At 37.8% G+C, this 13,715-nt stretch overlaps 1 protein-coding gene across 1 annotated transcript in view; it reads right to left on the reverse strand.

Moving 5' to 3' along the window:
* The window catches only part of LOC128659822 (gastrula zinc finger protein XlCGF26.1-like), a 30,966-nt gene extending 20,217 nt beyond the window's left edge, over nucleotides 1-10,749 (reverse strand). Inside the window, exons 1-2 of the mRNA XM_053713394.1 lie at nucleotides 10,633-10,749; nucleotides 8,947-10,092 (exon numbers count right to left, since the gene is read on the reverse strand). Of these exons, the coding sequence (XP_053569369.1) occupies nucleotides 8,947-10,092; nucleotides 10,633-10,651 (1,165 nt within the window). The 5' untranslated portion in view covers nucleotides 10,652-10,749. The remainder of the gene's footprint in view (nucleotides 1-8,946; nucleotides 10,093-10,632) is intronic.
* Between the last annotated feature and the right edge of the window lie 2,966 nt (nucleotides 10,750-13,715).

The following is a 13,715-nucleotide window of genomic DNA, read 5'->3' on the forward strand; positions in this document are numbered from 1 at the left end:
CTCGCCGTGACCAGAAGTGACCAGTAGCACAAGCGAGTGGTACGCTCTTTCTGCATACGGATCTATAATTCAACCGGAGGCAAAAGGGAATAGTGAGTCAGTGAAGTTATTTCTATGTGTTTATTGCATTATTAGTCACTGTACGTTTGTGACACACAGATAATATCCCGGCACACAGCTGATATAGCAATACTATTAGATATTAAATAGTGAGTCCGTGAAGTTACCTATATGTGTTTATTGCATTATTAGTCACTATACGTTTGTGACACACAGATAATATCCTGGCACATAGCTGATATAACAATACTTTTAGACATTAAATAGTGAGTGAGTGAAGTTATTTCTATGTGTTTATTGCATAATTAGTCACTGTACGTCTGTGACACACAGATAATATCCCAGCACACAGCTGATATAACAATACTATTACGGCTAGATTTGGAGTTTTGTCGGTAACGACCCGAAAAACTAACGCCGGCTTTTTTCTGGCCGCACCAAAAAAATAACTCTGGTATTGAGAGTCCACATAAAGGCTGCGTTAGGCTCCAAAAAAGGAGCGCAGAGCATTTTTAACGCAGCTTCAACTCTCGATACCAGAGTTGCTTACGCAAGCGGCCAGCCTCAAAAACGTGCTCGTGCACGATTCTCCCATAGGAAACAATGGGGCTGTTTGAGCTGAAAAAAACCTAACACCTGCAAAAAAGCCGCGTTCAGCTCCTAACGCAGCCCCATTGTTTGCTATGCGGAAACACTTCCTACGTCTGCACCTAACACTCTAACATGTACCCCGAGTCTAAACACCCCTAACCTTACACTTATTAACCCCTAATCTGCCGCCCCCGCTATCGCTGACCCCTGCATATTATTATTAACCCCTAATCTGCCGCTCCGTAAACCGCTGCTACTTACATTATCCCTATGTACCCCTAATCTGCTGCCCTAACATCGCCGACCCCTATATTATATTTATTAACCCCTAATCTGCCCCCCACAACGTCGCCTCCACCTGCCTACACTTATTAACCCCTAATCTGCCGACCGGACCTGAGCGCTACTATAATAAAGTTATTAACCCCTAATCCGCCTCACTAACCCTATCATAAATAGTATTAACCCCTAATCTGCCCTCCCTAACATCGCTGACACCTAACTTCAATTATTAACCCCTAATCTGCCGACTGGAGCTCACCGCTATTCTAATAAATGTATTAACCCCTAAAGCTAAGTCTAACCCTAACACTAACACCCCCCTAAGTTAAATATAATTTACATCTAACGAAATTAATTATCTCTTATTAAATAAATTATTCCTATTTAAAGCTAAATACTTACCTGTAAAATAAATCCTAATATAGTTACAATATAAATTATAATTATATTATAGCTATTTTAGGATTAATATTTATTTGACAGGCAACTTTGTAATTATTTTAACCAGGTACAATAGCTATTAAATAGTTAAGAACTATTTAATAGTTACCTAGTTAAAATAATTTCAAAATTACCTGTAAAATAAATCCTAACCTAAGTTACAATTAAACCTAACACTACACTATCAATAAATTAATTAAATACAATTCCTACAAATAACTACAATGAAATAAACTAACTAAAGTACAAAAAATAAAAAAGAACTAAGTTACAAAAAATAAAAAAATATTTACAAACATAAGAAAAATATTACAACAATTTTAAACTAATTACACCTACTCTAAGCCCCCTAATAAAACAACAAAGACCCCCAAAATAAAAAATGCCCTACCCTATTCTAAATTACTACAGTTCAAAGCTCTTTTACCTTACCAGCCCTGAACAGGGCCCTTTGCGGGGCATGCCCCAAAGAATTCAGCTCTTTTGCCTGTAAAAAAAACAAAACATACAATACCCCCCCCCAACATTACAACCCACCACCCACATACCCCTAATCTAACCCAAACCCCCCTTAAATAAACCTAACACTAAGCCCCTGAAGATCTTCCTACCTTATCTTCACCATACCAGGTTCACCGATCCGTCCTGAAGAGCTCCTCCGATGTCCTGATCCAAGCCCAAGCGGGGGGCTGAAGAGGTCCATGATCCGGCTGAAGTCTTCATCCAAGCGGGAGCTGAAGAGGTCCATGATCCGGATGAAGTCTTCATCCAAGCGGGAGCTGAAGAGGTCCATGATCCGGATGAAGTCTTCTATCAATGGCATCTTCAATCTTCTTTCTTCCGGATCCATCTTGCAGACCTCCGACGCGGAACATCCTCTTCTCCCGACACCTACTAGCCGAATGACGGTTCCTTTAAGGGACGTCATCCAAGATGGCGTCCCTCGAATTCCGATTGGCTGATAGGATTCTATCAGCCAATCGGAATTAAGGTAGGAATATTCTGATTGGCTGATGGAATCAGCCAATCAGAATCAAGTTCAATCCAATTGGCTGATCCAATCAGCCAATCAGATTGAGCTCGCATTCTATTGGCTGTTCCGATCAGCCAATAGAATGCGAGCTCAATCTGATTGGCTGATTGAACTTGATTCTGATTGGCTGATTCCATCAGCCAATCAGAATATTCCTACCTTAATTCCGATTGGCTGATAGAATCCTATCAGCCAATCGGAATTCGAGGGACGCCATCTTGGATGACGTCCCTTAAAGGAACCGTCATTCGGCTAGTAGGCGTCGGGAGAAGAGGATGTTCTGCGTCGGAGGTCTGCAAGATGGATCCGGAAGAAAGAAGATTGAAGATGCCGTTGATAGAAGACTTCATCCGGATCATGGACCTCTTCAGCTCCCGCTTGGATGAAGACTTCATCCGGATCATGGACCTCTTCAGCTCCCGCTTGGATGAAGACTTCATCCGGATCATGGACCACTTCAGCCCCCCGCTTGGGCTTGGATTAGGACATCGGAGGAGCTCTTCAGGACGGATCGGTGAACCTGGTATGGTGAAGATAAGGTAGGAAGATCTTCAGGGGCTTAGTGTTAGGTTTATTTAAGGGGGGTTTGGGTTAGATTAGGGGTATGTGGGTGGTGGGTTGTAATGTTGGGGGGGGGTATTGTATGTTTTTTTTTTTACAGGCAAAAGAGCTGAACTTCTTGGGGCATGCCCCGCAAAGGGCCCTGTTCAGGGCTGGTAAGGTAAAAGAGCTTTGAACTTTAGTAATTTAGAATAGGGTAGGGCATTTTTTATTTTGGGGGTCTTTGTTGTTTTATTAGGGGGCTTAGAGTAGGTGTAATTAGTTTAAAATTGTTGTAATATTTTTGTTATGTTTGTAAATATTTTTTTATTTTTTGTAACTTAGTTCTTTTTTATTTTTTGTACTTTAGTTAGTTTATTTCATTGTAGTTATTTGTAGGAATTGTATTTAATTTATTTATTGATAGTGTAGTGTTAGGTTTAATTGTAGGTAATTGTAGGTATTTTATTTAATTAATTTAATGATAGTATAGTGTTAGGTTTAATTGTAATTTAGGTTAGGCTTTATTTTACAGGTAATTTTGTAATTATTTTAACTAGGTAACTATTAAATAGTTCTTAACTATTTAATAGCTATTGTACCAGGTTAAAATAAATACAAAGTTACCTGTAAAATAAATATTAATCCTAAAATAGCTATAATATAATTATAATTTATATTGTAGCTATATTAGGATTTATTTTACAGGTAAGTATTTAGCTTTAAATAGGAATAATTTATTTAATAAGAGATAATTAATTTCGTTAGATGTAAATTATATTTAACTTAGGGGGGTGTTAGTGTTAGACTTAGCTTTAGGGGTTAATACATTTATTAGAATAGCGGTGAGCTCCAGTCGGCAGATTAGGGGTTAATAAGTGTAGGCAGGTGGAGGCGACGTTGAGGGGGGCAGATTAGGGGTTAATAAATATAATATAGGGGTCGGCGGTGTTAGGGGCAGCAGATTAGGGGTACATAAGGATAACGTAGGTGGCGGCGCTTTGCGGTCGGCAGATTAGGGGTTAATTATTGTAGGTAGCTGGCTGCGACGTTGTGGGGGGCAGATTAGGGGTTAATAAATATAATATAGGGGTCGGCGGTGTTAGGGGCAGCAGATTAGGGGTACATAAGGATAACGTAGGTGGCGGCGCTTTGCGGTCGGCAGATTAGGGGTTAATAAGTGTAGGTAGGTGGAGGCGACGTTGTGAGGGGCAGGTTAGGGGTTAATAAATATAATACAGGGGTCGGCGGTGTTAGGGGCAGCAGATTAGGGGTACATAAGGATAACGTAGGTGGCGGTCGGCAGATTAGGGGTTAAAAAAATGTATTCAAGTGTCGGCGATGTGGGGGGACCTCGGTTTAGGGGTACATAGGTAGTTTATGGGTGTTAGTGTACTTTAGAGCACAGTAGTTAAGAGCTTTATCAACCGGCATTAGCCCAGAAAGCTCTTAACTACTGACTATTTTCCTGCTGCTGGAGTTTTGTCGTTAGATGTCTAACGCTCACTTCAGACACGACTCTAAATACCGGAGTTAGAAATATCCCATTGAAAAGATAGGATACGCAATTTACGTAAGGGGATCTGCGGTATGGAAAAGTCGCGGCTGAAAAGTGAGCGTTAGACAATATTTGGAGTGACTCCAAATACCGGCGGTAGCCTAAAACCAGCGTTAGGAGCCTCTAACGCTGGTTTTCACGGCTAACGCCAAACTCCAAATCTAGGCCTAAGACATTAAATAGTGAGTCAGTGAAGTTACCTCTATGTGTTTATTACATTATTAGTCACTGTACGTCTGTGACACACAGATAATATCCCAGCACACAGCTGATATAACAATACTATTAGACATTAAATAGTGAGTCAGTGAAGTTACCTCTATGTGTTTATTGCATTATTAGTCACTGTACGTCTGTGACACACAGATAATATCCCAGCACACAGCTGATATAACAATACTATTAGACATTAAATAGTGAGTGAGTGAAGTTATCTCTATGTGTTTATTGCATTATTAGTCACTGTACGTCTGTGACACACAGATAATATCCCAGCACACAGCTGATATAACAATACTATTAGACATTAAATAGTGAGTGAGTGAAGTTATTTCTATGTGTTTATTCCATTATTAGTCACTGTACGTCTGTGACACACAGATAATATCCCGGCACACAGCTGATATAACAATACTATTAAACATTAAATAGCGAGTGAAGTTATTTCTATGTGTTTATTGCATTATTAGTCACTGTACGTCTGTGACACACAGATAATATCCCGGCACACAGCTGATATAACAATACTATTAGACAATAAATAGTGAGTCAGTGAAGTTACTTCTATGTGTTTATTGCATTATTAGTCACTGTACGTCTGTGACACACAGATAATATCCCAGCACACAGCTGATATAACAATACTATTAGACATTAAATAGTGAGTGAGTGAAGTTATTTCTATGTGTTTATTGCATTATTAGTCACTGTACGTTTGAGACACACAAATAATATCCCGGCACACAGCTGATATAACAATACTATTAGACAATGAAAGTATACAGTAAAGTTGTTTTCCTAGGAATAATTAGTCAGTTTATATTACAGTCTCAAGCTGTTTACTGTCCCTTTAGTCAGATCTAGCTTTGTGCTATCTTGTTGTGAGTCCTTGTTTAATGACGATAACATTGTGACAAATCTGACAAGATATTGATTATCTAGAATATAATTGTATTAATTATCTCTGAAATTAAAGGGATTTAGAGGTGCAATATTGTTTAAATATATTAGATCAGTTTATTATTGTACCACTGATTGTATAACTCATACAAAGTCAGCTATAGAGCTGCAATGTACTACTGGGATCTAGCTGAGCATATCTGGTGAGCTAATGAAAAAAGAGACGTGTGTAGCCACCAGTCAGCTCTCAGTAGTACATAAGTTTGTTAACAGAAGTGAAATAAAAAAAAAAAAAAAGAGTCATAAACTGACACAGTCTATCCCTTTAAGTATGATTTAAGTAACAGAAAATGTCTGTGTATAAAGTCTTGCTGGTGATTAATAATCTGGGTTGGTGTAAGTCAGTGGTTAATTTAAACGGACACTGGAAGCAAAAAACAAAGTTAACAAAAAATTGTTTAAACGTTTAGAAACTAATTTCTAAGTGCTAAGCACTTTCCCACCTGGGTGCTAAGATTTAAAAAAAACAACTTTTTAACTTTTCGTTTTTCAGACCCCCAAGACTTACACTGTTGGAAAGGTTAGGTGTAGGTCTGTAGCGGTTTAGATACCTGATAAAGTGTATGTGGTGAACCAAGCACTAGTATCTAAGCCTTAAACTCACAACCGAGAAGTCCCCTAGTAAACTTCAGAGAGCACATATAAACACAAAGGGCAGGGAGCGCTAAAAAGCGCTCCCTGCCCTAAGTATAAATAAAGTTGCGTGGTGACGTCACTGCGCATCACGTGAAGCCCCGGTGATGCCTGTCACTATGCAGGCCCGATCGCTGGGGTAGGAGCGGGTGGGAGCCCCCAGATCTCTCTCAAGGTGGGAAGAATGCTCATGACGGCTCTGAGCCATCATTAGCACCAGAGTGGGAAACTTTGTGATGGTTTAGAGCCGTCATTAGCACTCAAAGGGTTAATGCACTTCTGTTTTTAAATATCTACCTTTTATCCGCAATTTCAATTTTATTTTTCAATGGTTTCCACACCCACTTCGTGGGTTCCGTTGCAGGTTGTCCATTCCGAGCTGACATCCCCAGTTGGAATATGGCGGCACTTAGCCGCAATGCACATGCGCAAGCTCTATCCCCGTCCTTAAAGATGTCACTCAGTGGATGTCTGGCGAGAATAGGAGAGCCGCTCAAATGTGCATGCGTTTTTTATTACTTTGTGGGTAATTTCAGCACCAGGGAGAGCAATTGCACATGCGTGAATTAATCTAACCAAATGCGCTTGCGCAGCATGACAAAATTATCACATCATTTATTCATTAAATCTAGATACGATTGGACATTTATTTAGAGCATGTACGGCTCATATTTGGGGGTTGGATGTTGTGACATTATCGCCAAAAACAAAAACTATATTTTATAACGATATGCAGCATCGTTTTATTCAAAAAGTAGGTACATTATGTTATATTTAGGTGTGGTATAAGATATGTGTGGTCAGTTTGTGGGGGGGGGGGGAGTTAGTAATCCTTTAATATTGTTTTATGTACTGTTAAAGAGACAGTAAAGTCAAAATTAAACTTAAATGATTTGGATAGAACATGACATTTCAAACAACTTTCCAATGTACTTATATTATAATTTGTGCTTAGTTCTCTTAGTATCCTTTGTTAAAGAGTAATCCTAGGTTAACTCAGGAGCGTGCACGTATCTTCAGACAGTAAAGATTGCAAGAGCATTTATAGCTATGTTATACATAGTTACAAACACTGCTGCACATGGTACTAAATACATGTGCACACCCCTAAGCTCATATAATATCAGCCTCCTAGGTTTACTCTATAACAAAGGAAACCAAAAGAACAAAGCAAATTAGATAATAGAAGGGAATTGAAAAGTTGGGTAAAATTGCTGCTCTGTCTGAGTTATCAGCGTTTAACTTTCACTGTCAGATTTGGCTTCTCTCTTTGATGATGTTTTCCTAATTATTCTGTGATATTGTGTTTTTAATTATACAAAAAACACAAAATACTGGTCTGGATTACAATCACTTTTATTTGCATGAAAAAACATTGTATATCATTATATAGTAAACAGCAGCATTACATGATATATGCACACATGGTATAAATATACCTAACACTTGTGCTCTTGATACAAAGGGATTTATCAGACATATAATGTTCCCTTTATATATACAGTATGTGCTATTATCAGTTCTTGTGGCATCTAACAGACATAGGGGCCAAATCCTCTGTTTCCGCGCAAGCCTTCAGGCTTGCAGGAAACAGCGGTTATAACTTATCCGCCTACTCTGAGGCTGTGGACAGCAATATGCCTGATCCTATACGATTGGGCTGATTGACATACCCTGCTAGCCGTCGATTGGCCACGAATCTGCAGGGGGCGGCATTGCACAAGCAGTTCACAAGAACTGCTTGTGCAATGATACATTCTGACAGTGTAGGCTGTCGGCATTTATCGATGTGCAGCGGACAAGATACGCTACATTGTATCATGTCTGCTCGCACTTTCATAAATTGGCCCCATAATATCAAGTTACAGAACATGACACACATATTACATACCCAGTATACATGTAGGTTATAGTAGCCATTTAAATTAAACTGATTATGATCACGTATGTACCGGTTACTGATATTGTGTCTCATTAAATAAAATCAGTTTCCCCACAGTAATTCCTCTGGTATATAACATGTATAATGCTAAGCATCTATTGCTATAAGAAAAGGTTTATCCACATGAGCACATTAAATATATCTCCCAGATGTCAATCATTTGAGACTGATGTTCTTGTTGATATAAATTTCTAACACTCTATTCATATAAAGACTCTTTATTCTGTAAATGTAATTATTTCCTCCCCTATGTAAAACAAACGTACAACTCCTAACACTGGCATATTAATAAACAACACTGGGGGTGCTTTGGTGGTGAATGGTTGTGTAAACTGGTCAGTATGAGAACAGATCTGTATATTCCTGTGTGGTGTGTGGATTCTATCACATTGATATGAGAGAAATTGAGGTGCACATATATAGAGGAACAAAGGACAGCAGGAGAGCACTTCCAATCTGGGGATTTTATAACTGGGATTAGAAAGTATTATTTACAATAGGATCCTTTTGATGCTTCTATTTAGAGTTTGTCCTCTTTAGGATAATTGTAAAAAGGTTTGTACACTGTGTATATAAAGTTTATTTGTGTGTAAATATTTGGTGTTTTGTGATACCTGATTTCAATAAAAACCTTTTTTTCCACTTTCTAAACATGTGAAAGGTTTCTTCCCTTGTGAATCCTTTCATGCTTTTTCAGAGTACTCATTTGTGTAAAACATTTTCCACACTCTGTACACGTGAAAGGCTTTTCTCCTGTGTGAATCCTTTCATGAGTTTTCAGATTATTATTTTCTGTAAAACTTTTTCCACACTCTGTACATGTGAAAGGCTTTTCCCCTGTGTGACTCCTTTCATGAGTTTTCAGACTACTCATTGCTGTAAAACATTTTCCACACTCTGTACATGTTAATAGCTTTTCCCCTGTGTGAATCCTTTCATGAGTTTTCAGATGATACATTCGTGTAAAACTTTCCCCACACTCTGTACATGTGAAAGGCTTTTCCGCTGTGTGAATCCTTTCATGATATTTCAGACTATGTATTTGTGTAAAACTTTCCCCACACTCTGTACATGTGAAAGGCTTTTCCCCTCTGTGAATCCTTTCATGCCTTTTCAGATTACTCTTTTGTGTAAAACTGTTTCCACACACTGTACATGTGAAAGGCTTTTCTCCTGTGTGACTCCTTTCATGAGTTTTCAGACTACTCATTGCTGTAAAACATTTTCCACACTCTGTACATGTTAATAGCTTTTCCCCTGTGTGAATCCTTTCATGAGTTTTCAGATGATCCATTCGTGTAAAACTTTCCCCACACTCTGTACATGTGAAAGGCTTTTCTCCTGTGTGACTCCTTTCATGAGTTTTCAGACTACTTTTTCGTGTAAACCATTTGCCGCACTCAGTACATGTGTGTGGTTTCTCACCTGTATGAATTTTGTAGTGTTCTAGTAGATGAGACTTCCAGCTAAAGCTTTTCTCACATTCTGTACATTTGAAAGGTTTCTCCTTTGTATGAATCCTTTGGCTAGACTGTAGACTTTTCCCTTCTTTAATATGTTTTGAAAACTCAGTAAATGTGTGTGGTTTATCCTCTGGGTTAATCATTTCACTAGATAAGGCATAAATGTTGTCCTCTTGTTTGATGACTAAATTTCTCTCTGTACATAATGATTGCTGCCCAGTTCCTGCCAATTCCCCATTTACTTTTAACATCTTTTGTGATATCCCCAATGTTTGTGAATAATCATTGATGTCTAAGATTTTTGAAGTTTGCGGTATCATTCTGACGCTTTCTGTAGTGAAGGATAGATATGAACTATTCACGTGTTTGTCTACATAAAAAGAAATGGAATAAAGAAAAATAAGACTCTTTATTCATTATAATATAATCCATCTCAATAAAAAAAAAAAATTATACTCAAAAATGTCTTCCATTTTGTATTTTTTTTAAATTTCACAAATTAAAAAAGGATGACATAGAATGTAAACTTTACTAAAGCATAGTAAACTAAATTACTGAGTTGTAGGTGTTCCACACATGTGAACTAGGTTTGCGTAAGTGCAGTTATGGGTGTTTCATGAGCGAGGTCAGTGAAGGGGAAGGTAGAGATGAAGGTGTTCTGAGTAATGAACCAGGTCAGGGGGTGAGGTTAGGCAGTTGTTGGACATGATCTGTCTAAAAGTACAGAGGGGGGAGTAGTATTTTTTACCCTCCTCCTCAGCCCAATGGGAGTTGCTCCTTCTTTATAACTGTCACTGACACAAATGTTCTTAAAGACGCAGATATAAATATAATCGTTTATATTTGTTTAATGAGTGATCTGTTCTATTTTCCCAGTAATTAAAGTTAGCATAATATCTATTTTACTCACCTAACACATATGAGGTCATGCTGATAACAGGCTCCAATGTCTGTGCTCAGGAAGAAGGTTCCCTTATTCACTCCAGTTACATTAATACCTGATATCTCTCAGTGCTCTGGCCGTGTCTGTAAAAAGTATATTAAATGGTTTGGACAGTTAATAATTAATAATGGTTCTGATTAACTGTACGTATGGTATAAATAAAGGCACGCATAACAATTCATATGATACAGATCAGCTGTATAGGTTATTACATATGTGCTATTGATTCACCACAAGGATTAAGTACAGTTAGCTCTGTGGGTGTTAAAATTTCCCTTAAATATGAATCTTCCCAAATCTATACAACATAACAGTAGAAAATCTATTTAAGTGAGGCCCTATCACAACTTTACAAATATATTATAATCTTTGTTTTCTATCATTTATATGAAACAAGATTTTCTCCTGAAATAAATGTTAAATATCAGTTGTTTAAATATAAGTTAAATTGGATACTGCAGTATTGGTATTATACTTCCTACTAATTCTCACTGTCAGACATTTAGTCATGTGCTCCACCCCCAGTCCTTTAACTTATTTTGGTCAATACTGAGTTGTGTTAAATCACACTGCAAGGGTGTGTGGGAGAGATAGGCACTACAATTATCATATCAATTGTTATCTTGGATAGAGTTAAGAAAATGGGTATCAACTCAACCCCTATGAATATGGGTCTCTGTTTATGTTTATGCATTTGGGGTTCAATGTAATGATATGGAACCCATGTTATTTTGTTGCAAGGATAGGCATATTTGTTTTTAATAATGTATTTGTTACATTGATATTTTATCTTATTTTTAGATACACGTAGTGCACTCTAATACACTAATTATAGACACATAATTATTTGTGCCTGATCTGACGACCCTGTCCCTAAGCCGGCATATGTCCTTGGATGTGGTGATCCCCATTGTGTAGTCTTGGCCTGGTAAGAAGTGATAAGTTATAGTGATGCTTTATCCCACTGGGATTGTAGTATATTTTTGGTATAACTACTATTGAGAATGGGTCGCACCATAAGGATGTATGTGACCGTATTGTAAGTGTATCATTCTAATTTATTAGGGATTTATATTGTTACTATTGTTAAAGGGCAATACTTGAGATTTAGGTAATCTTAGTTTACTATTTATTTATATATGTTTTGAGCCATGCTTATGCTTTTGTTATTTCGTAATTTTGGGCACAGACTGGAGATTTACTCTTCTCATTTTTTTGTCATTTTTTTCCAACATTATTTTAAGTGACATGCAGTAAGTCAAGTGGGTTCCTGTACATTTGGTCTTATAGGAAATGGTACTTGGCGTGGATGACGCCTGGTGGTTATTATTTATTTATTTTGTGATTACAGTGGTCACTGTTCACTTGGCGATATGTATCTGCCAGTCTAATATTTTTAGTTTATCACATATATATATTTTTACAGCACAAATATACGATTGTGGCAGTGTGTATTTTGCTTTTTTGTGGTTTGAGTCCTGTGCATTCTCTTGTGAATGGGATGCATGATGAGCCTTTTCTATGTGTTTGTTGACAATTGGGATTGCTGCTTCAATTGGTTGATATACTTCTGAAGGCAATAATGTGTACAATTCGTTATCAGCACCTGAAACAATCCCAGGTCCACTGCACTAATGGCATATATTAAACAAGTAACCGGACCGGTAGCGTCCGTTTCTTCACCACTCACCTAACACCATGGACCGGTCCTAGCGGCAAAGATCCTCCGTGGGGCAACCTGTCTGTAAAACGTTCACAGAGTGCCTTGTCACTGTGGGTTAAACCTCCACCAGTGCCTTCTTGGAAAAGGGGTTTACAAGCGTCCTGCTCCACTCTGTTCCCTCGAGCCTCAGTCTCGCTCGGCGTCTGACGTCACCCGGTCTTGCCTCCCGTATTCTTGTCCACCTGTTACCGTGAGAGGTGAGTGGGCTTGTGCTTGCAGGGGTCTCCTTTGTGTTTTCCGTGCAAAAATCCTTCTTTCAAATGATAATATTACAAATAGTCGGATGCACTGGATACGGATGGAGTTTCAGATATCTTTATTTGAAGAAATATTAAAAGCTCATCATTACAATAATGACATAGCGGATCCCTAGATACATGAGTGGTGTATGTTCCACCCCAAGGACTGCCTGCTGACGCGTTTCGGCTCCAAAGGCCGTAGTCGTAGCTGCAGTCACTTGCTCCAAATGAGGTTAAATACCCCTTGGAACCAGTTAATAGGCTAAAAACAAAGAACCTCTTTTTACTCGGGCGGAACAATGACACCTCCTAGAATCAAAGTTAACCCTTCAATAATGTATGAACTAATATATCACTTTATGTTCAAATAATTGAAATGATTCTTTAAGCTCATTCTAATGAAGGTTAAACTTTACATATTAACACATATAGATTATATAGGTTATATCCAAACCTAGTTTTGACAATGAGTTAGTCTAGAAAAACAAAGCTATAGATCCAGCAATAAATATGTGATTAAATAGCATGACAGAGTATTTTGTACAAATTAATGTGAAGACATATCTAAGTACATTTCTCTTTTCAAAATTACATATCTAAATTTGCTTCTATATAGAGGGAAGGAAACAGAGATAATTCATATTGTAAATGGGTAATTATTCATTACTTCAAACCTAACATGGTTTACTGAATGGAATTTTATAGGCTCCAATTTCATTAATGTTTTATCTTGTCCATACCCTATAAAGAGACCATAGGATTATAATATTCTATTTGAATGTTCAAAAGAATTTAATGAACTAGGAACACACTTGGTCATTTCAAGCTTGGATATAATGCAGAGTAAGCTTCACTCTGTTTGGATATACCTCTTGTGACACCTTGTTAGACTTTTTGCTACAGGTAAGCAATCTTAGATACACAGACCCACATATATAATTCCTTATTCCCAAAAATTTATGAGATCAAACTCTGAGTTTAATCCAAAGGGAACTCTGGTCTTCAGTTTGTGTATCCAGAATGCTTCCCTTTTAGATAGCAGTTTGTCTCTGTCTCCCCCTCTGGATTTACACCTGACCAGTTCTATA

Source organism: Bombina bombina, chromosome 5, assembly GCF_027579735.1.
Source record: "Bombina bombina isolate aBomBom1 chromosome 5, aBomBom1.pri, whole genome shotgun sequence".
NCBI lineage: Eukaryota > Metazoa > Chordata > Amphibia > Anura > Bombinatoridae > Bombina > Bombina bombina.